This window comes from Paroedura picta, chromosome 6 (assembly GCF_049243985.1).
Source record: "Paroedura picta isolate Pp20150507F chromosome 6, Ppicta_v3.0, whole genome shotgun sequence".
Taxonomy (NCBI): Eukaryota; Metazoa; Chordata; class Lepidosauria; order Squamata; family Gekkonidae; genus Paroedura; species Paroedura picta.
Window position 1 is genome coordinate 37263914 of NC_135374.1, and position 27840 is coordinate 37291753.

At 42.5% G+C, this 27840-nt stretch overlaps 1 protein-coding gene across 1 annotated transcript; it reads right to left on the reverse strand.

The window, feature by feature from the left end:
• Positions 1-472: 472 nt before the first annotated feature.
• On the reverse strand, positions 473-24611 carry IFT57 (intraflagellar transport 57). The gene is made up of 11 exons (XM_077342144.1): positions 24374-24611; positions 17308-17470; positions 15608-15726; positions 13852-13942; positions 12685-12753; positions 9150-9269; positions 6276-6347; positions 5138-5269; positions 4335-4397; positions 1640-1706; positions 473-860 (listed from the first exon to the last, which is right to left on the reverse strand). The coding sequence occupies exons 1-11, from the start codon at positions 24538-24540 to the stop codon at positions 679-681; spliced, it is 1245 nt and encodes a 414-aa protein (XP_077198259.1). The 5' UTR covers positions 24541-24611; the 3' UTR covers positions 473-678.
• Positions 24612-27840: the final 3229 nt, after the last annotated feature.

The following is a 27840-nucleotide window of genomic DNA, read 5'->3' on the forward strand; positions in this document are numbered from 1 at the left end:
CTTTGAGCCTGGGCCTCACACCTTTAAAGGCCATATAACATCTTACTCATTGCCTATAGTCACAACTTATGAACTCAGGGGAAGGAACATGTGGGTGGTCTGCATTCTGGTAGTTTCCTTTGCATTGGTATCTGGATTGGTTCTGATCAAGCATAGGCTCATTTAGACCATGGTCTTCAATACAGATTGGGCTGGAAGGGGCAGAAGCTAGCAGGATGTTCAGGGTACGTCACTTGAGAGCTGTGCAGTGGCAATAATGTTGGAGAGAGAGCCTTGATTTAAGTAATGTAACAGAAGGACTGTTTAGATTAAGCTAAGTACATAGCTAGTTTCATTATCTTCTTGTTACTCTATCTGTATTGTGCCTTTTAAAACCTTTTCAATAAACTTTTTTTTAATGATACCAAGTGCTTGATTATTTGCACACAAATATCGTGTGGAACTTTAGGAGCCATGACACCATACCAGAAGCTTGTTAATGATGTTTTATTAAAATTTTTAAAAAAGAAAAAAGAATTGTGTAATAAATCCTGAAACAACGAAATGTAACATTACCCCATTTAAACAAACAGAATTAACATTCAACATTTTATATAATGTTACATACATATTGTAAAAAAATATATATTATATACAAAATATTATTAGCCTACCAAAAATGAACAGTGTCAAGAGAATTTAATAGGTTCCAACAATTGAGGAATCTGGAATTATAGTAGCATGCATATCTCTAGTCATATTTGACTTTTCTTTCAGCTTTGATTGAAGTAATGTGTGTTCCACTACGCCAATCCGTATGTCCATCTGAACGGTTTCTTGCTTCAGTTTGGTTAAAGCTTGTTTAATCTTTACTAAAGGAGCTGTTCAAAAAAGAAAAAAAATGCAAACCAGCACATTTTTCCTGTCAGTCTGCCACACAAAGAAACATCCCCCCCTTTTGTAATTCACTCCCTCTGCTAATCAGGAAAGCTGAAGGAACAAAGGGATGACAATACTCTGGAGACATAACTTAACGGATTCATTATTTCACATGCAAGATATTTTAAAATTAGAAGGTAATTCTACCACTTTCTTGACATTTGGGATCTGAAGATGTGCATAAAAATGTACATATGCTCCCAGTACTTATAGTCAGAATATTACATTTTATATTGGCAAAAAAGTATTGAAAAAAATCCTCTACAGATTTGTTCTTTAATATAAACTAGCAGAGGTTCCATCAATTTCTCCAAGTACCCAGAGTTATGGCAGACACACAAATCTCAAAGCATTACCGACAGAGCATAGTTGTACACAGGGAAGCTTTATATATTTTTTTTCTGAGAGAATGACTCAGACGTCTAGGAAAGGATTATGTTTATGGGAGCTTTAAAATGGAATGAGTAACACTAGACATTTGCAATGTGTTCAACATCATAAGCATAATTCAATCTTCATTAGTTACTTCAGAGAAACTTTGACCGTTTTATACAGTTAAAATTGTGTGTGTGTGTGGAGGGGGGGGGGGTTCCCATGTCCAAACATGACAGAAAACCAAAACCACATCTCAGCTACTGCTTTGGATTTCCCCCCTTTAATCCACATACATATGCTAAGGGTGGGCACACTATCTGTGGAAAGAGCTGGCTGATGGACTTACCTCCATCAGTCATACTGCTTCCTTTCTCTTCCATATCCTGTTTCACTTTCTCGAGTTCTTCAGTAATCTAAGCAAAATAAACGGAATTATTCTTTAAACCAAATGTTCTGTGCTGTTCTTACAAGTAACATAAAACCTGCATTCAAATCTGCATTCAAACAATCACACCGGTTAGAAAGTGTTTCCTGCAATTCCACTGCTCTGTCTTTATAATAAACACAACCCAAACATGTCTTCCCATCCAGATTTTACACCACAATTATTCAAAACAGCAGCATAACATAACACCCTTTCTTACCTCTCTAAGCTTTCAATGTGCATTATCGGGACGATGCCTAAACAGGGGACCAGAATCTTATTTCCCACTGAGAGAGCTACATGCATCTTTTGCACAAGACATATAAAATGAGAAAAGAAGGGGAGGGGGGGACAGACTTGCTACCTGCCAGGACAGAATCATTCTCCAACAGAGGCTGAGTGTTGGATACCTGCTCAGCTCTCATTAACATTTGCTCAGCTCCCTTGCTGCTTGAGCCTACACAGGGAGTTACTGTCTGGAAGGAGAGTTTTCAGATAGCATAAAGGTAAGCATTCTGGAGGACAGAGGGTATTAGATCGTACCTGGGTGGGCTAACAAATCTGACACACTCTTTTCACTTAGGGCAGGGTCAGTATAAGGATTTGCAAAGCCCATAGCACCAGAGCTAGTTTAAGGATTCACAGGATCTTAGCAGAGCATAACTGGTGCTTTCACTTCTGCTTTAACAGTGGGTCACCCTTCCCGAGTATAGCTGGGACTTTGGAAGCAACTGACAGCTTCCCCCACCCTTATGGTCTGCAATCCCACATAAGTATGAAGACCCCTCTAACAACCACAGTGTGAAGGCCTCCTAACCACAGAGCACCATGCTGTCCATAGCATGTGGTACATGTGCTACTAGGATAAACAGCCTCTACCTTAGGCTGCTCTACAAATTGCACCATACTTCACACTGTGCCTATAATGGTGCCGAGGGGGAAAGATTTCTGACCATTTTCTATTTGGTTTCCCCAGTTTGTCATACTGAAGGTTGGTGAGACACCAGAGAGGAAACCTACCCACTCAAGATGTGAGCCCCCCCCTCACAAACTGGCGGTAGAGAGTGTCACCCCCCTCCTGTAGTTGAGGATGCGGAAACCAAATGAGTAAGATTAAGCCATCGTTGTTGCCACTATTGTAAATTATTGGACATTATTGTTATTTTATGGTTTTAGGGGACGGGGTTATGTAAGCCACCTCGAGCCTTCGGGGGGAGGCGGGGTATAAATACAATAATAATAATAATAATAATAGATGACCCCCGTACCCTCCAAATAGATCATCTACTGATCTGCTGAACACCACATATTGATCAGGCTGATCCAAGTTATGTTTCCATTGGACACAGAGTGCAGGTGAGTTGCATAATGGGGTGCACAAGAAGGTACAAACAGAGCAGTGAATGTTCAAATGTCTAATAACTGTTTTTTATAGAAGAGACAGAAGTTCAGAAAAATAAGGATTCATTTTCCCTCCTCACATTTACGGAACAAAGCTTGAAAATGCTTAAAGTTTCAAAATATGCTGCAATCAACTGAAAATGTTGTATGTTTTAAATACTAAAATATGCTCAGCCTATCCTAAATTTGATCATTTTTTAGATATCTAGACCACTTTTATTTTTTAAGTTGTTGTTAACAGCAACACACTGATTCAGCAATAGCTTGGCAGCAATTGTTTCACAGAAGAGCCAAGTTCTTTTGAAACCCATTTCATGATGTTCAAATGTACATGACTCATTAAGGCAAGTCCAGACAAGAAAATATGAAATACAGAAATCACTGCAGAATCTTAACTACTGAACAGCACTCTCATACCCTGCAGTTTACACAAAACATGGATGGGAAATCGCAGTAAGGATCTCAATGCAGTAAAAGCCTATCCTTGTAAGGGGCCAAGTCGTTAAACATTTAAAAAACAGTTCATACACACCATTTCCTTTGTCTGTCCCAGTGACTGTACAGGCAAGACAAATGTGCACCCTTATTTACTTCTCAAGAATACAGAATGAATTAAGGGAACACATGGCTTGGTGCCAATGACATGCTCATGAGTGGTCCTCCAAGGTACATGAAGTTATATGCTGTCATTTTATATTCATCCACATAAATCATCTTATAAAATAAATAAATAATCAAATGTAATGCATATAAAAAGTGCTGGTGAAAATTAAAAGCAGTAACCCACTCATTCTGAATAACTTATTCAAAGAAGCAGGCATTTATGTAATAAGGAATTAAGTGAGCTGGCTCAAAAAAAGGGAAAGGAAAGGACACTGGCAGAACAACTCCTTTGGACAAGTTCTCTCTCTCTCTTGAATCATGTCCAGGATTTCAAACATAAAATACTAAGAGCAAAGCTAAACAGGTCTACTTGGATTCCTACCGAGGCCCATTCAGTGGGGATTATTCCAAGAGAACTATTGCTAGGACTGCACAGTAAGCAAGAGAATTGCATTTCAAACACACCAACTTAAAAAGTGATATACAAATATCACATTTGAAATGCATGACTTGACATAGTACTTCTGGAAATCTTAATTTAATAAACACCATACATGCACACACCAAGAATCTGAAAACATCACAAGTGCTAAAAAGAAAAAAAAGACTTCACCTCTGAGAGAATTCTAGTCCTCTCAGTTACTCCTCCGCTTCCTTGTTGGTATTTTTCTTTGGCCTACGAGGGGAAAAATTGCATAATATAAAATGCAGAGTCCCTGAAAATCTTTTTCTATGAACAATCCTGAGCATGAAAGCACACATAAGAGGTTCGTATATGATAAAGTGGCCAGAATAAACATGACTAGCCTATAAGAACTTGCAAGTTGGACAAGGTACAGCATAGTTAATACTTGGATGGGAGACCACCAAGGAAATCCAGATTGCTAAACAGAGGAATGCAATGGCAAACCACTTCATCTCTGGCATTGAAAATCCCATGGTCCTGGCAGCCTTTTCCAACTTTTTTACCATTGAGAACCCCCTGAAACATTCCTCAGTCTATGAGAAACTCAGAAGTGGCACAAGTGTGCAGAATATAGCTGGGAAGCACAGCTGCACACATGACCATCCAGGGCCCCTCCCATTCCCACTCCATCCAGGTCCATCACTGGCCATTTTGGGGGGGGGGTCAACATGACCATATATAGTCGTATCACCCAATAAATGTTTAACAAATTTAAATACTATATAAGAATTAATTAATTGCCACCTGGTCTAGAGGTTGCTGTGAGTCATGGCACAACTTTACAGCACACAATTATTATTAAGATACAATCTATAACTGGTACCTCGAAAGCAAGTAATAAGAGACACACATATCTTAAACAAAAACTTCATTAAGTTATGAAAAAGTACCTATATAGTCTTTACAGAAGTCAACGCTGCACAGTTTAAGACTGAAAGCAAGCTTGTTACCTCACTCAAAAGGGCCTGAGCAGAACGATACTCTTGAACTAAATGCTCCAGCTGGTTGTTGATGTATTTTTCCCGGCTGCTGACCTTTTCCAGGGTTCTGCTGATTTCGTTATGAAGTTTGTCATGGTAGCCCTATAATAGTTTAACATGAGTCAGATCTGAAGGGTTATTTTAAGTGAGCACATGATGCTCAGCATACATAGTTGAATTTGTTTTTCAGTGATTTCCTTTGAAGACTTCTCCTCTCCAAGTCACTAAGCTTTTGATATTTTGAAGGGTTGAGATGTTTGAAGTCTGTTTCAAAGGCAACTTGCTAGGTCACAAGTATGAGCGTGAGCATGTGAACACATTACTGTTCAAGAAACACAAATTCAAAGGCCCCTTGGGTATGTCGTACTAAACTGTGTGGATCTCAATATCCTGATCAAAATACAACTAAAAAAGGCAAAGCTATTTTAATTGCTCAGACACAACTAGACCTAAACTTCTTAAGTAACAGTGCTTCTTCAGGTTAACTGTTTAGTTTATACAAATCACTAAGAAAATAAATTTCAACACCAGGAAAAACAACAGACAAGCCATTTCTTTCTTTAAAAATTCACATTTGTTTGAGAAATGAAGGTTTGAATGGATTATTAATAAACAAAACAGCAAGTTTTTAGTCTTAGAGCTTATTTGTTTAACTGTGAAAATCAATCAATTTCTAAGCTATCAAATAGCCTCCTCATCTGGACAACAAAGACTCCAAGTAACATTTTACTCCTCACAACTAGGTATATATAGGATCTGTCCACACTTTTATTATACAGAAAATAGAGCCAGTTAGTGATTAAGGCCTAGCTCAAGAATGAACCAGATAGCAAGCAAAAACAGCTCCTTTTTAGTTCCACTGAGAGGCTTGCTGGAGAAAACCCACACTACAGTACTTGAAGGCACTTGATGGAAACCACAGAGAACCATTATGCTTCCTAGGGAAAACCACAAATAATTTACATGCAGAAGGAACTGGCAATAGCAATCAATGAGCAAAAGCAATGCTGCACAAAGGAAGGGGAAGTTCTCTTGTCAGAAACGCATGAAGTACTAAGCAAGCCATCAAAAAACACATTTGAATTATTTGAATATATCAGAAACCTACTTTGGTCTCTTTTAAAGCAGATTCAATTCCATCTTTGTGCTGGTGCATTTGATCTACATGGATTCTCCAATCCTACAATTGAAGTAAAACGACACAACATGATTTATTTCATACCCGATTCATCTTAAAGCTGGAAAGGGTGAAAAGTTTCAGTCCCAAGACAGTCTTGTTGGAATAGAATCATCCAAGACACCTCTGTGTTCCAAAAGAAAATTGCCAATGGATCTGACTGGTTAATCCCATATGAATTTACCTAACCACTACAGTCACCATCTGCTTTAGGTGCTTCCACTTTCTGAGATTAGGCAGGTGGTGACTGGGAGATGGCTTGATTTTAATTGGTTTAAGGGTGCATTTTTGCTTAGTTTTAAATGATGTTAAGATATACTTTTATTATACATGTTTTTAATCTGTTAGCTGCCTTGGAGGGCCTGGAAGACAGGGTATAAAATTTGTAGCTTTTGTAAAAAACAAACAAAAAAAACCCTAACATTTGCAAGAAGTTTGTTGATTATGAATATTTGTTTCAGAAACAGTTTTAAAATAATGCTCCAATCTGTATTGTTGATTCCAGCTTCTTAAATCCACTGTGTGATGAGAGGCTAATTTTGCAAGTAACAAAATCTTTGTACTTGTTATCAATTAGTTCATGACGCAGGACCACAGTTACACAAGCATAGGTTCAAATATAACTGTTAGTTTGGGGAACTACACCATGGCTCACAAAAGAAGATTCAAAGCCTGGTTTGTCCAAGACCCTTTCCCCTGCCTCTTTTGAATAAACCCAACAAGTATCTCAGTTTGCACTGCAGCACCTAACAAAGGGTAAAGCTCTGCCATGTCATGTTGCCATTGGCCAGTGGTAATGCAAGGTCACGGAAGATTTCCCTCCTCAGAAATGTTCAGCTGCTCTTGATATGGCATGCTGCTGTTATTGCATCTCCTGCCCCAGACATTGCAAAGGAGCTGCCTGGCTTTTCACATTAACCCTTTCCTTCCACCAAGCCCAAAGAAACCAAACTCCCACTGCTGATTTGAGTGAACTTCGAAAACTTACTCAAAATACCTAAGGGGTCAACAAGTGAACCCCTTTGTCCCCATCCTACCACTGGCAAATTTATTCCACCCAAAAGGACCTATATAAAGTCGGCTCCTTGCCTTGCTTACAACAGATTCTATTTTCCTCATATACTGTACAAAGTTGCACATTCTTTCACAAGCACCATCTACTGACTACATTCTCTCACATGGAGTCCAAAGTGACCATTAAAGTTTCAGGAACACCTAGGATATCCACCCCATGCTTCCACTCACTCAAGATTTTAGGAGAGCACAACATGTCAGAAATTGCATTAGTGGAGGGAGGGTAGTTTATTTAAAATAAATAGAATTTTAAATAATTATGCCCCACTTTTCTCCCCAATGAGGACCCAAAGTGGCTTAGAAAATTCTCTCCTCCATTTTATCTTCACAAAAACATTGACAGGAAGGTTAGGCTGAGAGTGTATGATTGGCCCAAGGTCAGCCAGCAAATTTCCCTGGCTGAATGAGGATTCCCTTCTATCACGTTTTCCTCCTTCAATCAACAAACAAAAACTTTTCTTCATCAGAATAACACCCGGTCACAGAATCATAGAATCGAACCCTATGAGTTTTACGGCACAACAGCACTGTGTTGTACTGAGCACACTCAAGTGTGAGTCCCTTTGATTAGTGTCGTAATCATGCTAGTGATGGCTTCAAACTATGCTGACTACAAAATCAATCTAACAAATAAAATGAAGTAATTCTTACATGCTGGAAATGACACTTGGACCTATGATTATGAATGAGAGACAGCCAGAGCAAGTCTGAGGGAACCAAAACAAGAAAGACAGTAGACTAGACGCAGGGGTAGTCAACCTGTGGTCATCCAGATGTTCATGGACTACAATTCCCATGAGCCCCTGCCAGCAAATGCTGGCAGCAAATGCTGGCAGGGGCTCATGGGAATTGTAGTCCATGAACATCTGGAGGACCACAGGTTGACTACCCCTGGACTAGAGGACTTCAACAAGAATCATACAAGAATGCAGAAGAATACAGTTTCTCTGTCTCAGTGTGTTTGCAGACACAGCGTCTGCCGAAGACAGCAGAGTTAAAAAACAATAAGAGTAGAAAAGAGTCTCTTAGATTTGATCATACTCAATAGAATTGGAATTGCTGATATGACATTTTTCAGAAGAAGGAATGGTGGGAACAGCATATACTACCAGTGGGGGAGGGGGGAAAGAAGGGATAACAACCCATAATGAAAAGACGCAGAAAGCAAGAGCTATGGGGTGCAAAACTTATTCAGTGCCAACCTGATACCTATTGTGTTTCTAACATTTATTTCTTCCTCAGGGGAAATTATTCAGCAGGTTAACTGATAGAAAAGTCCTGTTCCCGTACATTTATTACTCAGAAAGTACAGCAGTCTGAGGTTACACAAAGAAATCAATGAAGCTGGAGAGCCCAAGTCTTCCATGTCATACCTCTCAACAAAATATTTGCTTACATATTTGTTCTGGTACTCAAGAAGACCCTTAAATTTAAAATTTAAATTTAAAAACATGTTTAGGCTGAAAAACAAGAATTCAATTTATAGATGCTAATCTATTTTTAAATGCTGTGGCATCAAGTTGCTTTAATTGCACTTTACATTTAACTGTTTTTTTCTGCAGACGAAAGGCAACTGAGAATTAACTAAAATTAAGTATATTTGGAATTCTGGCTCATTGTTAAGTAATATGTGTTGATTCAGACTATGGAGGTTCTTTTCCCTGTATTTAACTTACACACGAATAAGCACTTCAAATAAGGACAGGCACAGATATTGGCAAGACTACCTACCTTATTATCAGTTCTGATTGTTACTTTCAATTGAGGAAGGACTCTCTCCACTTCGAGGTTCCACTCAGCTGCATCTACTGTGGATTCTAAAATATCTTCTTGTTTTGATTCATTCATATCCTATCAAACATGGCAAGTGAATCAATGACAATGCTAAGTATTATTGTACAATTCTTACACAAAGTCTAATTGCTGTTGTACCATCACTTGTCCTACAAGCAGCAGTTCTACTGGTTTGGTAGAGACATACCCTATATACTCATGTATAAGCCTAGTTTTCAGCACCTTTTTTCACACTGAAAAAGCCCTCTTTGGCTTATACACGGGTATATACACAGTGACTGGCATAACAGACTGCTTACTGCCATTGATGAGATAGCTCCCCGACGCCCTCTCCGGCCCCGTCTCAAGCGAGCTCCCTGGTACACCGAGGAGCTTCGCAACAAGAAACGGGAACTGAGACGGCTAGAGCGAGTTTGGAGGAAGACTCGTGACGAAGCCTCGAGAACATCTTATAGAATGCAGATGAAAGCCTATGAGATGGCGGTGAAGTCAGTAAAACGCAATTTTTATTCGGCTACTATCGCATCTGCAGACTCACGCCCAGCTCAATTGTTTAAGGTAGTTCGATCCCTCACTGCCCTGATTGAAGGGCAACAAAACAGTAGCCAATTGGACATCAGCTGTGAGGCATTTGCGAGTCATTTTGCGGACAAAATCTCGACACTCCGCCACGACCTCCCTCCAACCTTAGATACAAAAAGTGAACTAGAGGCCCCTTGGCCATCTTTGGAGAAAACTATGAGTAACTTCAGACGACTCACGCTGACCGAAGTGGACAGGATTCTAGCGACAACAAGACCAACTACATGCCCACTAGATCCTTGCCCATCCTGGCTCTTGAAAACAGCTGGCATAAAGATAATGGGCCTCCTCCAGGAGATAATCAACCTATCTCTAACAACAGGAGAATTCCCGGAGGGTTTGAAAGAGGCTGTGGTACGTCCACTGTTGAAAAAAACATCTCTAAACCCACAAGAGCCTAACAACTACAGGCCCGTGTCTCACTTAGCGTTTCTGGGCAAGATGATAGAAAGGGCAGTCGCAAACCAACTGACAGAATACCTGGAAGAAGCTTCGGTCCTAGACCCATCCCAGTCAGGCTTCCGGCCTGGCCATGGGGTAGAGACAGCGCTAGTCGCCCTGACGGACAACCTCCGTCGCCAGTTGGATCGAGGCGGGTCGGCACTGCTGATATTATTAGACCTCTCAGCAGCGTTCGACACAGTCGATCACGAGCTTCTAGCTCGCCGCCTCATCGATGCTGGAATACAAGGGACAGCCCTTCAATGGCTGATCTCCTTCCTCCAGGATCGTGGACAGAGGGTTGCAATAGGAGAGAAAACATCAGGCCGCCGGCAACTTACTTGTGGAGTCCCACAAGGAGCGGTCCTCTCTCCTATCCTATTCAACATCTTCATGCGCCCTCTCGCACAGCTGGTACGGATGTTTGGGCTGGGTTGCCATCAATATGCAGATGACACCCAGCTCTTCCTCCTGATGGATGGCCGCCCTGACTCTCCCCCAGAAGCATTAGCCAGCTGCCTGGAAGCAGTGATGAGATGGCTCAAGCAGAGTCGTCTGAAGCTCAATCCTTCAAAGACGGAGGTCCTGTGGCTAGGTAGGAAGGGCCCATGCGAGGAAGCGCACCTGCCTACCCTGGATGGCGTGCAGCTCTCTACGGCTCACTCTGCCAGGAACCTAGGCGTGATTCTGGACGCCTCCCTGACAATGGAGGCCCAGATCACAAAGGTAGCGCGGCTGGCATTCTACCATCTCCGCCAAGCCAAACTACTAGCGCCCTACCTGGCCCCGGAACACCTAGCCACAGTGATCCATGCGACGGTCACCTCTAGACTGGACTTTTGTAACTCGCTCTACGCAGGCCTGCCCTTAGCCCTGACCCGGAAACTACAACTAGTTCAAAATGCAGCAGCCAGGATCCTCACGGCAACACCGTGGAGGTCCCATATCCGGCCTATTCTCCATCAGCTGCAATGGTTACCAGTTGAATTCCGGATCAGACTAAAGGTTCTGGTAATTACCTTCAAGGCCATACGCGGTCAGGGCCCAGTGTACCTGAGGGACCGCCTCCCCGCCTATGCCCCCAAAAAGAGCTCTACGCTCTACTGCCTCCAATCAGCTAAGGATCCCTGGCCCTAAAGAAGTCCGTCTGGTCTCGACCAGGGCCAGAGCATTCTCTGTTCTGGCCCCTACCTGGTGGAACGAGCTCCCAGAGGAGATCAGGGCCCTGACGGAGCTTAAACAGTTCCGCAGGGCCTGCAAAAAGGAGCTCCTCCACCAGGCATTTGGCCGAGACCAGATGCAATCTACAGCGACCAAGGGCCCCTGCTCCCCCCCACCCCCCCTCAGAATTCAATCAATAAGCCACCCCCCTCAGAATCCCATCAACAAGCCCTGGACCTGTTTGTGTTATGATTGTTTATTGTTATACTGTGTTGTGTTTGGTTGCAATTGTTGGTTATTGGTGTACATGTTCTACAGACTGTTTTATGTATGGTTCTCTGTTATAATGTAAACCGCCCTGAGCCTCCGGGGAGGGCGGTATAAAAGTATGATAAATAAATAAATAAATATACGGTAATTAAAATACAAGCCTGCTTTTTTCCCTTTTGCCTTCACTTCTTCCTCTTCTTAACCATTTCTTCCATACTATTATTTTGATTTCTATGGGCGAAAAGCGGGGTACAAAAACCAGCAGCTATTCATCTTCTTGACTTGTCTGTATTTGTTGGGGGGAGGCTGGATGGAAGAGCCTGTGAAGATGGAGCATTTCCTACCCTCGGCTTATATGCGAGTCAATAACTTTGCCCAGATTTCCTGGTAAAATTGGGTCCCTCGGCTTTTATGCAAGTATGTACGGTAATTGTTTAAACAGTGCTATGTAGGAAAGAAAGTTAAAAGACTGGTTGATTCAGAGGTCTCCCAACATTTTTCAGCCTGTGGGCACTTCTGGAATTCTGTGAAGGGTGTTGAGGATGGTGGAACCAAAAAGTGGATGCCACAGGAAGTGAAACTAGCCACAAAAATGTCAGAGCAGATTGTTTTTAAATATTTTCTGGCATATAGATTTTCAGTTACCCTCAGTCACACAGTGAAGAACCTTGTGGTGGCAGCTGCCACCGAAGCAATGTTTTAAAAGATCTGTACAGCCAATCTGATCTCCAGTGTCCAGCCAGAAGGCTTGCTGGGCAACCCCCCCCCCATTCACTTCCTAAAACTACTCTAGAAACACCAGAAAAGGTGCCCACAGGTGCCATAGTGCCCACTGGCACCATGATGGGAACTCCTGGGCTAACTGATGTCATTTCACATGTTTTCTGTCTGATTTTAACATGCCTAACTTAAGCCATAATTAGCTTATATCCAATATAGTAGTTCTGCACATTTTTGTATGTGTCTCAGTGCACAAATACTACCCTTCGTACTGCTAGCAGAAGAGGAAAATGCTTACTGATTTGTAAGTTTGTGCCTTTAAAACATTCAGATCAATGTAGTTATCTTCATTGTCTGTCTCTTCTTCCTTAAAATATAAAAAAGCATATTATCTACAATACATAAAGAAATGCAAAACTGTATTTTAAAAATGCTTCCTGAAATACATCATAAAACCACATTAGTCAAGGGCAACATGTACAATATCCGGCTCTTTATGAACACCATGCCTTTATCTATCATCACGTTAATGGCTTTGCCCTTCCTTGCATTTAAATATCACTTATGGCCACTTCCCAAGATGTTTATTTCACACACCAGCCTGAGTGCATCCTGGGCACATAATTGTGCTTATGAATATAACAATGTGAAATAACAATTCTGGATACTCCTGGCTTAAATTCCTACAGTTGTGACAGTTGGAGAATTGCTACTAGATGCATCCAGGATTGCCATTTCATGCAATTATGTGCCTGTGGCCAGTTGGGAGAGCTGTCATATATATCTTATGAATCTGCTGTCACATACACCTTGTGAACATATTTTCTTTCTCTAACATAACAGGTGCCTAACCAAGCATCAGTTTGAAGTCAATAGGACTTGACTGGCTGATATCTGCCCTCTGACTAAGGACACGTGCAACAAGAGGGAGCCCAGGCTGTGCCTCTTCAGGTTCTGGGGAAGGGGGCAGGAAATTACATTTCTGAAGGTTTCTCTTTAAAAAAATATATAGAAGCACATAAAAATCTATCAAATCAAAGGAAAATATTCTTGTACAGATGGCTCCTTGATTTACTACTTGTAGATAGCATGTTTTCAGTTTTAAAAAATGCTTAAAAAAAATAAGGTCCTCTCTCTGAAGTGGCACAGGCCATTCCTATATGAGGACACCAGCTATTCTGCTGCATGAGCAGACCAAGCCTAGGTTTCTATTTGATGGCCCAATTGCATATATAAGGACATTTGTCCAGTATTATAATTCTGAGTATTACTGTGTATGTGCAACTCACTTGAAAACAGACATGGGAAAAGTTCACAAAAGCTCTCACATTCCTAATACGAGGTAAGTTTGGTCCAGTGAACAAAATAATTCCTTTATCTTGTTTGTTCTGTCCTGTTTAATACTGGTTTTCCTTAAATTATTATTTAACAATAACCTCAACACTAGAAGATTAGGCCTACCTACCGCAATTTCTTCTTCCACTTTATTAAGGGTCAGTTCAGCATCATCTTCAGTTATTGCTTCTTCTTCTAGCTCTTCCGTTGGGTATACTGGCCTGAAATCAACACGATCCTGAGATACAGCATTTTCCCAAGGCACTGCTAGGGGCTTAGCTTACCCACAGCTATTTTACGACACAGCCTGGTAGTGATTAACTTTTGTGCTTCTGACAGGAAACAATGCCATATCCTATGCAATCCCTCCAACTGGTCCCCTGCCTCCCCTTAATAGCTTCCATTATTCTGAGAGGTGAAGAAGTTACTTGTGTAATAATCCCATATACAGTAGTTGATGAACTACTGAAGGACTTTGTCAGATTCATTTTCACTTTAAACTGCACCAAATTCAAGCACAAGCCACTAAAAATAGCATTTGGCTGCTAGCCATACATTAAGCAAGACTGTCAACCATTCTGAAATGTGCCTGTAAGCTCAATAATGAAGAGATAAAACTTGTGCTTCCTGAACATACATATGCATAGTATTGTTCATTAGGTTCTTCATCAAAATATACAGCAAATATATTGAAGCCATCGACTACAAAATTAATGGAAATATGAGCGAATATCAGCTTTTCATTGTTTTTAAAAATGTGTGGCACTCATGGTTGCCAAGAAAATCTATGATTCAAGTGACTGCCTATCTTTAAAGTTCTGTGCTTATGTCTTCTGCGTGTTCTTGTAAATATGGAGAGCAAGGCAGTTCTAGATTTCTTCTTCAGTAATATGTATACCTCTTTCATGATCTCATTGAATATGAGTATAACAAGAATCTAACAACCATCTAAGGCAGCCAGAGTTATTATTCCTGTATTACAGTTGCGGAAGGAGGACTAGATGTAGGTCTGAGAAACCAAGGCACAAATCACAAACTTGTGCGTCTGTTAAGTGCCATCAAGTCACTTCCAACATGACAACCCTATGCATTAATGACCTCTAAAATGTTGCAAATTGGGGGCTGTGGCTTCCTTGATTCAGTCAATCCATTTCACGTTGGGTCTTCCTCTTTCCTACTGCCTTCAACATTGCCTAGCATCCTTGTCTTTTCCAGCGATGCTTGTCTTCTCATAACATGACTGAAGTATGATAGTCTCAGTATAGTCATTTTAGCATCTAGGGAGAACCCACTTTTTGGAAGTACATAGTATCTGTAAGACTCCCCTGTAAGACCACAAGTCAAATGAATCAACTTTCTTCCTGTCCAGTTTCTTCATCAAAAAACTATGAAGCAAAAAGAAAATTCACATTGGGCAGTCACTCTCTTTCAGCTTAACCTAATTTACACCATAATTGGGAATATAAAGTGAAATAACCTACATGTATCACTCCAATCTGCTTGGACAAATGGTGGGATTAAACGTGACGGATGGGCCTGCACATGGGCCTGCACGTGGGCCTGCAATATTTCCCTAAGGCAACAAAAACAGCAGGCCCCCTGGGGAAAACATTCCAGTTCCCCTGGGACAAACACTGTGATTCAAATGCTGGGAAAATGACACATATAACCAACAGAGACTCTGCCTTGAAGAAAATAACTGATTCTTGCAGTAGGAATACCTACAAAATTACTATTGTGTAAAAAGAATACACACACAAGGTTTGTGAAACCTAAGAGATAATGGTAACAGGAGATAACCATTTTGATACGACATCCTCATGTGGTTCTACCTTTCTCATTTTGTACCATCAGCACCTGAATCCTGTTTTCTTAAAGAATCATACCTTTTCCAGTTATAGGAGGTGTGTTTCAAAGCTTCTTCAGCTAAACAATCAAGAACATAACATGCTTGCTCTCCGTAACCTGCTTTTAACTTTGATGGAGGAAAATCCACAGATCTCCCCTGAAAGCAAAAGCACATACCATGAATAGCTGTTAACTAAACAGATATCCTTCCTTCAACAACAGCTTCATATTCCTCATTCAAAGACTACATCTGCTTATATGATGAAATGTCACCAACAGAATTCATGTATAGTTAAAGGTAAAGGTAAAGGTATCCCCTGTGCAAGCACCAGGTCATGTCTGACCCTTGGGGTGACGCCCTCCAGCGTTTTCATGGCAGACTCAATACGGGGTGGTTTGCCAGTGCCTTCCCCAGTCATTACCGTTTACCCCCCAGCAAGCTGGGTACTCATTTTACCGACCTCGGAAGGATGGAAGGCTGAGTCAACCTTGAGCCGGCTGCTGGGATCGAACTCCCAGCCTCATGGGCAGAGCTTTCAGACTGCATGACTGCTGCCTTACCACTCTGTGCCACAAGAGGCTCATGTATAGTTACATCATCTCAAACACAGTGCTGTTCAATTAAGTACGTTCACACATCCTTCTATGTTTTCAAGTAATAAAAAAATCAAGACATGTATGAACAAACTGCAACCATAACATTCGTAACTTATTCATGTAGATTCACATTTTAAGCTTCTATATGAATGTTCTGTTCAAGTGTACATTGAATAGGCAACACACATCATCATTTCTCCTTAGCCCTAATCTGTCCTGGGAATAGTGCACAATCACAGGATACTGTTGTCTGAATAGCCCCTTTTCTTGAATCAGAGATAATTTCTTCAGAAAGAGCTTAAACTTGGTTTGGGGAGACATCTGAGCTGATAAATAATTTGTGACATCAACCACAAAACCAAAAATGAAAAGCATAGTCTAAAGTGAATTTGTAGCTCATGTGCAAACCATTACTTGTCAACACTATCTGAATAAACAGCTCATGGCCCACAGGGTTCTGCATTTGAGCAATGACACCACAGAATGCAAAAGCTGGCAAACTACCTTAAACAATGATTTGTCTGTTATACATCTGTGATCTCAGAACCACAGTCTGACATCTATACTATGGGCTAGAGCAAACCATATTTAGAATTCTGTCTGAACTGTGCTATAGGCATGGAGGCATACATGGTGTGTACTAAGTTTTGCTTCTAACAATGTATGAATTGTTGCGTTAGACCAATTACAACTCAACCATCTCGCAACAGATAGTGATATAAAAATTCCCTGCGATTTAATCTTGCTACTTTGTTAAATATTGTCCCTGTAAAGGAGGCTTTACACTATCAGATTTAATCTTTTCAGAAAGCCATTTACACACGGGGCCATCACAACATTTTTATGGCAATGAGTCCACAGTTAAGTAGGTGTCCCTGAAACAACTTCTCTTTATTTGTCTTAAACCCTGCTGTCTTTTAGCATTCCCTACTCATTTACATTACTCATGATCTTAACATCCCCAAGCATTTCTGCCTAAATGTAACAACTTCCTATTTATCAAGCCTACACAATGTGTGAGGGCTTTAACAGAAGAGATGCATCCATTATGCATTATAAGCCTTGAGCTCACAAAAGCACTGATAACATTATAAACATTATAATTCAGAACCACTGATTTTTCTTAAAAGTAAAAGCTTACAAAGGATCGTAGCTCTGAGAGTATGTTGGATATAGTTGCATTTGGATCATCATATTCTTGTGGCTGTTCAAAGGGACGTCCTGCTTTATTAATCAGCCAAGCTGCCAGAGTGCAGAACATGTAGAACTGTTCACCCGGATTAGTGGGCAATGCAAAGTAGTGCCTGTTTTAAAGTAAAAAAGGAGCAAGGATTAATCTGCCTAGACTGGTGAAAAATACTCCTATTTTCCTAGTTAACACAGTTCTGCTGTATCCCTATTCCCCCTCCCCCAAATTGTTTTCTCCAGGATGACATTCTAGGGTGACATTTCACTGACAGATGTGCTCATTTCTTTGCAGTATTTTCAGGATCTTATGTCACCACTGGTTATGACTTCTACAGCGTATGTAAACGCTATAGAAAATGAGTGCCAGTCAAAGGCTAAAAATGCAATTCTCAAGAATCCTTCAGCCAAATGCTTGACAGAAAAAGGGATTTTATTATCTGATAGTTTATAAATCTCTTTAGTGTTTAACGTTCTATGGAAGAGAGCCAGCTTGGTATGGTGGTTAAGAGCAACAGCCTCTGCTCTGGAGAATTGAGTTTGTTTCCCCCCCCACTCCTTCTTCACATGCAGCCAGCTGGGTGATCTTGGGCAAGTCACAGTTCCTTTCAGAACTCTCTCAGCCTCTCCTACCTCATAAGCTATCTGCTGAGGGGAGAGGAAGGGAAAATGTTTGTAGGTTGCTTTGAGACTAATTCAGGCAGTAAAAAGTTGAGTACAAAACCCCCAGCTCTTCTCTCTTATTTGCTACTATACAGATCCACACTGTTTTGTATCTTTTAAAAAGGGAGACTGTCCACACTGATACAAAAAACCTAATGGAAAAAAGCAGAACAACTTAAAATTGGCCCATCTATGCCAAGCAAGGCTACTAGCACCCTACCTGTCTCCAGAATACTTGACCACGGTGATCTGTGCAATGGTCACTTCCAGACTAGACTTCTGTAACTTGCTCTACACCGGCCTTCCCTTGTCTCTGACCCGGAAATTGCAGTTGGTGCAACATGCGGCTGCTAGGGTCCTCTCGAGATCATCTTGGAGGGCAGCTACACTAGTTACCAATTGGCTTCCAGATCAGGTTCAAAGTTTTGGTTCTTACCTATAAGGCCATTCTCGACCAGGGCCAGAGCTTTTTCAGTCCTGGCCCCAACCTGGTGGAATGAGATCCTGGAAGAGCTGAGGGCCCTGAAGGAGCTGTCAGCATTCCGCAGGGCCTGCAAGACAGAACTCTTCTGCCAGGCATTTGGTTGAGGCCAGGCTAGGGAGATCAAGTCCCTTCCTGTATAGGCCCCTGGACAGGCCCAGTGAGACACATGCCTGTCATCTGTGCATGGCCATCTCTCCTGAGGGTGAAGGTGTTTTTTTTCTGCGGACTTCTGGGGCCTGTTGCCATCAGCCAGGGGTGGGTGCGGGGAAGGAAATGTTTAGGTCTTCCGCCATTACTGTTGATGGTTATTGTTCGTTAGAACGGGCTTTGAAAGGCCCGACCTCCCGCTGTGGCCGCCCAGCACACCTGGCAGCCCAGCTAGGCAGCGGATGTGCTGGGCGGGCCCAGCGGAAGCCATCCCTGGCTCCCTCCCCGCCGGCAAGGCTGTGGCTTCTGCGGGGCCCGCCGAGTCCCCCGAGGGGGCAGAGAGGGTGGGTCAGGAGGCACAAAGCGCCTCCAGACTGGCTAGAACTCTGTCCTGTCCTGGTGAGAGCCCAATCAGAAGGCACTTTCCGCCTTCCAATTGGGCCCTCACCCAACTGGCCTGTCTGGGTGAGGGACCAATTGGAAGGTGCGAAGCACCTTTCGATTGGGCTCTGTCCTGGATCGGCCCCACCCACTCTCCACCCACCAGGCCTTTATCTGAATATGATACCGCTCACGGAGCAGTTACAGATTGTAGTGGTCCTTGTGGTCCTCTTTATGAATCGTCACAAGCCAACTGTTTGGGAGTGGCGTTTAACAAATGCAAGCATAAATAAGTAAAATAAAAAGCCTTACCTATACCCCTGCCCATATCGTTTCTAAAAAACAGGAATAAGACAGCCAAGATTACGTACTCTTTTAACAACGTATGTGTCCAAAAGTACTCTCTTAACAACACCTGTCATATGTCATGGTCAAACAAACTTTTCAAATATCTATTCTATGTGAGATGGATTTGAGGATAACTGGTAGTGCACAATTCCATTTATAGATCACCACTGGCTGTTAGCAGCCTCTTACAAAGTCTTTTTTCATGAATGGCATTTGTTTTGACTGTTTTAAAAATATTCTTTGTGTAAGTAAAGTTACATAGAAAGTGAAGTCAGGATTTTTAAAAGCAAGTTCTTGACCTTAAACTTGCAATACTGACATGAAGTTCAGCCAGAAAACTTGTTTAATGACGTTATTAACACAAGAGCACTCCACATTTTTCATTCTTTACTAAATATACTCCTTATCTCGATAAAGACATGCAATTGTTCAATGAAACTATGTCTTTTGGGGAAGATCTGACATCTTTTGTCACCCTTGACAGCAGGATGAAAAACCCAGTAAGATTTTTATCAATAAAATGTATTACCTTTTGCCTCCTTAGGCCACAGGAAAGTCTAAAACATATTTATGTTTCAAGGGCTAGCCCCACTCCCACACATAAGGAAGTTACTACTTCATAAGTAGCCTCTCCAAATTCTCACAATATTGCTAGATAATGAAAGTGTAGCACTGTGCTACCTTGGGGCTATTAACCGGTATACTGAGTAGCTTTGTGACTCTAATAGGAATATTTTTGTACGCTTGTGTCAGAGAAAGTTATTTCCCATGGCCAACTATTTCCAACCCCACCCCATACACCCCCAACTCCTGTGAGCAGTTTTAACTTGCATGAACAGGATAACATCACAGCTCATAACAGATCACAGCATAATTTTTGTGAACCAGAAAACTGAAGCTGCAAAGAGAAGGGGTAACATTTACGTGTTAATCTGTCTAATGTTACATAACCCAGGGCTGGTCAACCTGTGGTCCTCCAGATGTTCATGGAATACAATTCCCATGAGCCCTTGCCAGCAAATACTGGTTGACTACCCCTGACATAACCCACACAAGAAGACCAGCCATGAGAGAAGGGTAGGATCGGGTTTTTGGTTATTTGTGTTTTGAGGAATCTTGTTAGTTATCTATTATCAAAATGAACTCATACAAAGGTGCCGGAACATCCCATTTTACATTCTCCTTAATGACTCAGAAAGAGGCCAGCATATTACATTTTGCAACTCATACTGCATACAGTGATGTTTGCACATAGTCTTTCAGTTCTGTATCAATGTATACAAATCAGATAAAGATAAGGGAAAACTGCAAGCACTTGCAAGAGGCATCTAATTTTCCATTCTCCCATCCTTTACCTTCCTTGAAAGCCAACATAGCCTCTCCACTTTTCCTGCTTCTTTCTCACCTTCTTTCCACCAACTCTCTGCTTCTGCCTTTAGCTTTCCTCTGTCACTTCCCTGGCAGCCTCTACCAAGGAAAACTATGGTGTCTGCCAACAGGCTGGGTTCAGCAGCATGGTGAAAACCTGCAAGGATTTGAGGGAGTCACCTACCTCTCTTACCCTTATATCCTCCTTTCCATCTACTCATTTTTCCCTGTTTCCTTCTCTCTTTCCCATCCACTAACTAACCTACCTTTTATATCTGTCCCTTATCTTCAGCTATATTTGTTTACTGTCCGGGTGAGGGCCCAATAGCCCATCATACTGGGAGCACAAACAGCTTACAACATTCTCCGCCATTATATCTAACAATAACCCTGTGAGGTAGGTTCGGTTGATAGCTCAAAGCCACTCAATGAACACCAGGGCAGAATTGGGCTTTGAACCTGAACCTCCCACATCCTACTTTAAACCACTACACCATATAAGATTTAAGCTGGTGGCTGCTGTTAAAAAGCAGAATCATGGAAGGGGGCATACAGGCCAACTAGTCCAGTCCCCTGCTCAGTGCCTAAAGCATCCATGAAAAGTATCTCCTCTAAGTAACAACCACTCAAATACTTAAAGAAGAGGAGTTGGTTCTTATATGCCACTTTTCTCTACCCAAAGGAGTCTCAAAGCAGCTACATCTACTTTCCCTTTCCTCTTTCCACAACAAACATCCTGTGAGGTGGGTGAGGCTGAGAGAGTCCTGATATTACTGCTCGGTCAGAACAGCTTTATCAGTGCTGTGGCAAGCCCAAGGTCACCCAGCTGGCTGCATGTGGGGAAGTGTGAATTCAAACCCAGCTCTCCAGATTAAAAGTCCGCACTCCTAACCACTACACCAGGGGTAGTCAAACTGCGGCCCTCCAGTTGTCCATGGACTACAATTCCCATGAGCCCCTGCCAGCAAATGCTGGCAGGGGCTCATGGGAATTGTTGTCCATGGACATCTGGAGGGCCGCAGTTTGACTACCCCTGCACTACACCAAGATAGTAATCATGTCCCTTCTCAACCTCCTCTTCTCCAGGATGAACATTCCCAAGTCTCTCAGCCTTCCTCATAGGACCTGGTCCCCTGGCCTCAGATCATCCCTGTCACTCTCCTCTGCACCCTCTCAATTTTGCCCACATCCTTTTTGAAGCGAGTCCTCCTGAACACCAGAACTACTCCAATGCAGGATACAGTGGGATTATGACATCTTTCAGTTTTGATGTGATGCCTCTGTTGGTACAGCCCAAGACTTTACCTCGGCATAACACTGTCGGATCATATTTAGCTTACAGTAGTGCGACATCAGGTCTGGGTGAGTTATGGAAGTCACATGGAACAATTTGTCCCTGACTGTTCCCAGGCCTAGCCCCAAGTGTCCCTCAAAGGCCAAAATATCGTTGGAAAGGACTAAGGCAGCGAGGAATACTGCTGTGGTGGTCTAGAAAGAACCACAAAAGGCACTAGTTTCTTAAAGCTATAGATGCTGCTTCTAGTCTGAGAGGGATATTAAACCCCAGAGAGAGAGACAGGGTTTATACTTTATGTTTCAGTTTTTCTCCAAACCCGGAGCTTTTCTCCAGTTTTAAGCATGCACAGATTCAGCGATGTTGAGAATTAGAAATACTGATGATATCACTCACTTATATTTGGGCATTCATTCAACTTAAAATGTTGGCATGGATGATACTGGTAAAGGGAATCAGAAGGAACAGAAGGCATGCATCAAGGATGATTGTAAGGTAGTGTTATGAAAAGATGTTCAGTGATTCATCTCATTGCTCTGAAGCTTCACCCATACCTTTTAGCTTCAGAGACTTATACCCTCTCCCTCAAGTACAAGGTCTAGAAACATTTTTTTTAATAAGTGAAAGCTTGATTGGGAATCTAAACTCCATGCTGCACGGCATATGAATAATGCACACTGTTCTTTGAATATTGCCTCCATTTGAACCACAAAAGGATTGATGTTAAGTTGGCAGAAAGCCTTACTGGCCATACTTTATTCCATGTTATGATCAAACCAGGTTAATTAATATAATTACTGTATTATTTTTTGCTTCCAGATGGAAGACTGCCAGTGACAAGGAAAACTAAACACTTTGGAATATCTTTATTTCAAAGAAGTAGATGCAATGGACTGTAGTCAGAGCTTCAAGACAAAAGTTTCAAGCTACGGACAACTTTAGTTTTAAGAGTATCAGTGCAAAGAACCTTGAGACATTTACACTCTTCACCTACACAACAAAAACACAATTTTTGGAAGATTTTTCTTTTGGGAGCTGACAGCTTTCAGTGTTTAGATGGGGCTCCACTAGAACTTATGGTGTATTACATAGTGAAACTGGAAACAGTTCCAATATTATAGACACTTTTTTGTGGTTTTTACAAAGGAGTCTTGACTCCACAGAGTTGCACACCAGCAAAGTTACACCTTTCTAAACCCACTGAAGTCAGTGAACTAAAAAGGGGATAAATCTGCATAGGATGTAATTCAGCCACTCACTGGAACAATCATACTGTCAGGGAAATTCTATATAAACAGACATTCAAACATTTTGCAAACATGTACTACAGAAACGAGACAACATACAGAATGCTACCCATATTTTTTTGAAAACCAAAACATATATCCTCAAAAAACTGACATTGTTTTCCATTCTACAATGAAGCTGAGAGGTAGGTCTCGACCCCTAATGAGCAACCTAGTTAAATTAAATAGACGATTACAAAGAAAGTCAAAGACCAGCACTCTGCACACTCATCCTGAGTAATCCTCTGCCAAAACAACACACAGCTGCCCTGTGGAAGAACACTTCTTTTGCTGCCAGCTGTACTAAGCTCTCCAAAACATACAAGTTCAACCTGTTCAATATGAGATATGAATTCATGGCACAATCATATAAACAAGTTTTCAAAAGCCAGCTGACTTAACAGAACTTTCAAGTGCATGCTAGACTGTAGCTCTACCCTAACTCATGCAACTCTTCTTTATGCCTAAGAAAACAGAAGCCCAAAACATATATGAAATATACATACATCACATTTCAGACTACAGCCCTATGCACTCTTAGAAGGGGGAGAGTCCCACTGAACTCAACTGGACTTGCATCAGAAGCCATATACTAAGATTTGAGCTGTACACAGCAACTTTCAGTGGGCAAAAGGGCCATTGGGGGGGGGGTATTGCGCTAAAATCGGGTATACTCGGGTATAAATTTAAACCCCTATTCAGGCATGATACCTACAAGTATTCCTGAGCCAGTGGATCCCTTCAGCCTAAGCTACCACTCAGCATCGGGGGTGGGGGGTGGGGATGAGGGCTTGCAGTTGCTAATAATGGGAGAACCCTCCCATCCCCTGGTTTGCGGGCAGGTTAGCTCGCAGGTTCTAACCCTGCAAGTGCACCAAGGAGGAGGTCGCAAGCAAGCGATCCACCAGAGACGCACGTCGTCCAAACACACAGAGACCCAGTCGCCCGTGGGGCCGGCCCCTCCTCGCCGCCTCCGGATCCCGCGGGCCTTCCTGCCTGGCCGCTCCGGGAAGGGGCCAGCCGGAGAGCGAGGCCCGCTCTCTCGCCTCACCTGGAAGGCGGCCTCATGTTATGGCTCCGCAGCGCCGACTCCTCCTCGTAACTGAGCAGCTTCAGCTTCTCCAGCAAATCCTCCATCATGACGAACATGTGATAAACCGCGCCAGGGCCACGCTCGGCCACCGCGTCCCCCTCCTCGGCGGCGGCCGCCATAACCATCCCGCAAGCCCTCCGTCTCCGCCGCTTCCAAGTTGCCACCACAACACGCCGGCAGGGACGTCAGCGCCGGCGTAACCGGGGAAACAGACCCCGCCCGTCGCCATCGTCGCCTGCCAATCACGTCCGCCGTCAGCGCCTCTCCCCCCCCCCATCATTCGGCGCTTATAGGGATTAATGGCTGCGCATGCGTGGAATGGTGGCGTTCTGGTCTCCGCTTGCCAGCTGGGTCGCCATCTTCGGGTCAGACCGAAATAACGTTGGAAGCTTCCGTAAACAATCAAGATATAAGGTACCCTCCAATGGGCAACTCAACAGTATAGAAAGAAAAATGGGGGCAACTGTTATTCAGCGGAGGGAATTACTCAACAGAGCTGCACTAGAGTACTTGGCACTGTTAAAAAGTCCCCCGTCCCTGTCCCACCCACAGCTGCAGCATGAATAGTGTTTGCCCAGAAAAATTTATTTTACAGTCTTTTTTTTTGGGGGGGGGGGGTGACAAAATATGGTCACTTTCTCGTGCAAATTGCTTTGCGATCCTGGAAGCAACCGCATATCAAGAATACCATTTGTGCAGAAAAAGCACATCTATTCCATAAAGAATCTTAAATCTCACATCCAGCAATTCATGTTCACTTTTCCAACTTTATGATACCTCACTGTTTAAAACATAGACTGCTTAATTAACACTTTCTCACTGGTGAGCGGCAATTAATATGTTGCCAAATCTGGGGGGGGGGGAGAGGGTCATAATAGAGATCATGCAGCGAAGGGAACTTTTTCTCTTTCACAGTACTGGGGACACCCAACAAAGTTCAGGACTGACAAAAGGAAATACTTCTGTACTCAACAAGAAATTTAATTATGGCGTTCATGGACAGGGATACATTGATAGAAATGAGAAGACGGCATTAAAAGGGGAATCAGGCAGATTTATGGACACATCAGTGATAGAAGACATGATGAGTTAAGGACATTTTCAAATACAGAGGCAGCAGACTTCTGAATATCAATGCTGGGAAGCACTATTTGCTGCAGCTCTTGAGTTGGAAAATTCCTGCAGGTTTGGAGGTGAAGTCTGGAAAGTGGGGTTTGGGGAGGTTCTTCAGGGTACAATGATATAGAATCCATCCTAAGCAGCCATGATCTCCAGGGGAACTGAACTTTGTGTTTTGTAATTTTGAGATATCTCCAGGGCCCACCTACAGATTGGCAACCCTAGCTTTTGATCAGATATGCACCTGGAATTCCATCTGGGGAACTCAATTCCCAAGTGATCAGGGCTCCAATTCAAATTGAGAATATGGCAGTCAGGGGGAAATGGCTTAAAGGTTTCCCCGTGACATTTTCCTGACTGGAAGTGGGGTGCTGGTTGCCTCATGAGAATATATATGTAGCCATTAGTACTTGTTAAGTTTCCTCAATAGGCAAATAAAATCTAAATAACATAAATAAATAATAAATATACCATTTCAGATAAGGAAGTTGGTGCAATAGGTGGAATGAGGCCGCCATTGTTTGGAAACCAAGTTCTCCATGACATAACACAAACACACACACACACACATATATATATTTATACATTAAATAAATAAAATGTAAAGTTTGTAATGTGTGGATTGGACTTCTTGTCTTCTCTCTGGGGCAGAGCATCTGTTTTGCATGCAGAACCTAACATCTTGCATTGAAAGGATCACGTAGCAGGTAATCTGGAAGACCTTTGAAACCTTGGAAAGCAGTGGAAAACCAGGACAATTTACATTATGCAAGATCCTGATGGAAAAACTGGAAAAGGAATTACAAGAGAATATTTTGGCAATAGATAATTTATACCCTGCTGCTCTCATCAATGGGGACACAAAGTGGCTTACAGCATTGTTTTACCCTCCTCCACAAACAGCTTGGCATGATAAAGAACAAAACATTGGAACTTACCTGAAGATTCGGTGGAGTGAAGTCATCCAAGATAGGTCATGCTTCCTTTCACTCCATGCAGGGCAATACATATTTGTGTAGACTGTATTGACTTAGAGCGAGAATGACCCTCCAGTCTTAGTATTTCTCAGTTGGGGCCTGAAGATCCCCCAGTTCTACATGTCTCTCCCTCTCTTCTCCCCCACCCCGGTCCAGAACCCAGGGAGTATACCTACCCTCCCACCCCAAACAGGTTTACTTTCATCCAGCTGCCTGAATTGCTCTCTACCGCTTTCTTCTCCGTGCTGCTGATGCAGTTGCATTGCAGCTTTCATGGGGAGAGAGATACAAAGCCAAGACCGTTTATGCACTGGAGGTTTCAGCTGCAGGCTACAGGCTGGAGTTTTAGTCGTGACAGGTTGGCCCACCTCTTCCTGCACCCACATGGGGGAGCATTTGGCCTGGTGCACCTCATCCACCTCCTATTTGTGCTCCTGCGCAGGAGCTGGGGCAATGAAGTTCCCAGTGCATAAATGATCCAAGTCTCCCTTTCCTCTGAGTGCATCTGTATGCCTATGAATTACCTTTGGCTTGGATGCAAAACAAGGGGGAAAATTGGCACAAAACCACTCTCAGAAAACCAAGGGAAACAGTGACCAGAAAATGAATGGAGTGCTGAGAAATGGGGAAATCAATGCAGAATGAAAAAGAAAACATAACTGAGATGCAGAGCAAAAGTGAAGGAAAACATCTGTGTGTAATGGACAACAATCAACTATAAAGGTTAGAGGGGAGGACGTTACACATCACCTATGCCACAGTGAGATTCATATATGATTCAAGAATATGCTTCAAGAATAGGCACTTGTTGTTGGTTACAGTTTCCTCCCGTAGCATTCCCTCCATTTAAGCCCCCTGGGGAATCAGAAGCTATTTGGTATAGACAGAAATCCAATAAAACAACCTAAATTAGCTTTTCCTAAATTTATATTTCTGTGGCACTGTTCTATATAATAATTTATTCCAATCATGTAGAATAACTTATTTTTGTAATTAGTTCCAAGGGTAGACAAGTTGGTTTGCGATTATACGGTTAGATTTGATTCATTAGAGACCTGCAAGAGTTTCAGAGAATGAGGTTTTGACAATCAAAGCTCCCTTTGTGAGACGTGAGCAGGAATGGCGATCTCGAGTTTTTTTTAAATCACAGTCAGAAGGTGGGAGGGATGTTGTAAAGCAGCGGTCCCCAACCCCCAGTCCAGGGACCGGTAGATGAGTCAGTACTGGGCCACGGTTCCTCCTCATCCTCCTCCCTGGCTGCTGCCTCGGGGGCTGCCTGTCATGAACCCCGATTCATGCCATCCCTGGCTCTATCCGTTCCTGCATATT

Excerpts from the sequence above, each read along its gene's own strand:
- IFT57 (XM_077342144.1), bottom strand. The coding sequence starts at position 24,540 with ATGGTTATGGCGGCCGCCGCCGAGGAGGGGGACGCGGTGGCCGAGCGT. Across the intron at positions 6,348-9,149 it reads CAATCAGAACTGATAATAAG|GATTGGAGAATCCATGTAGA; the intron begins GTAGGTAGTCTT and ends CTTCAATTGTAG. Across the intron at positions 1,707-4,334 it reads GGACTAGAATTCTCTCAGAG|ATTACTGAAGAACTCGAGAA; the intron begins GTGAAGTCTTTT and ends TATTTTGCTTAG.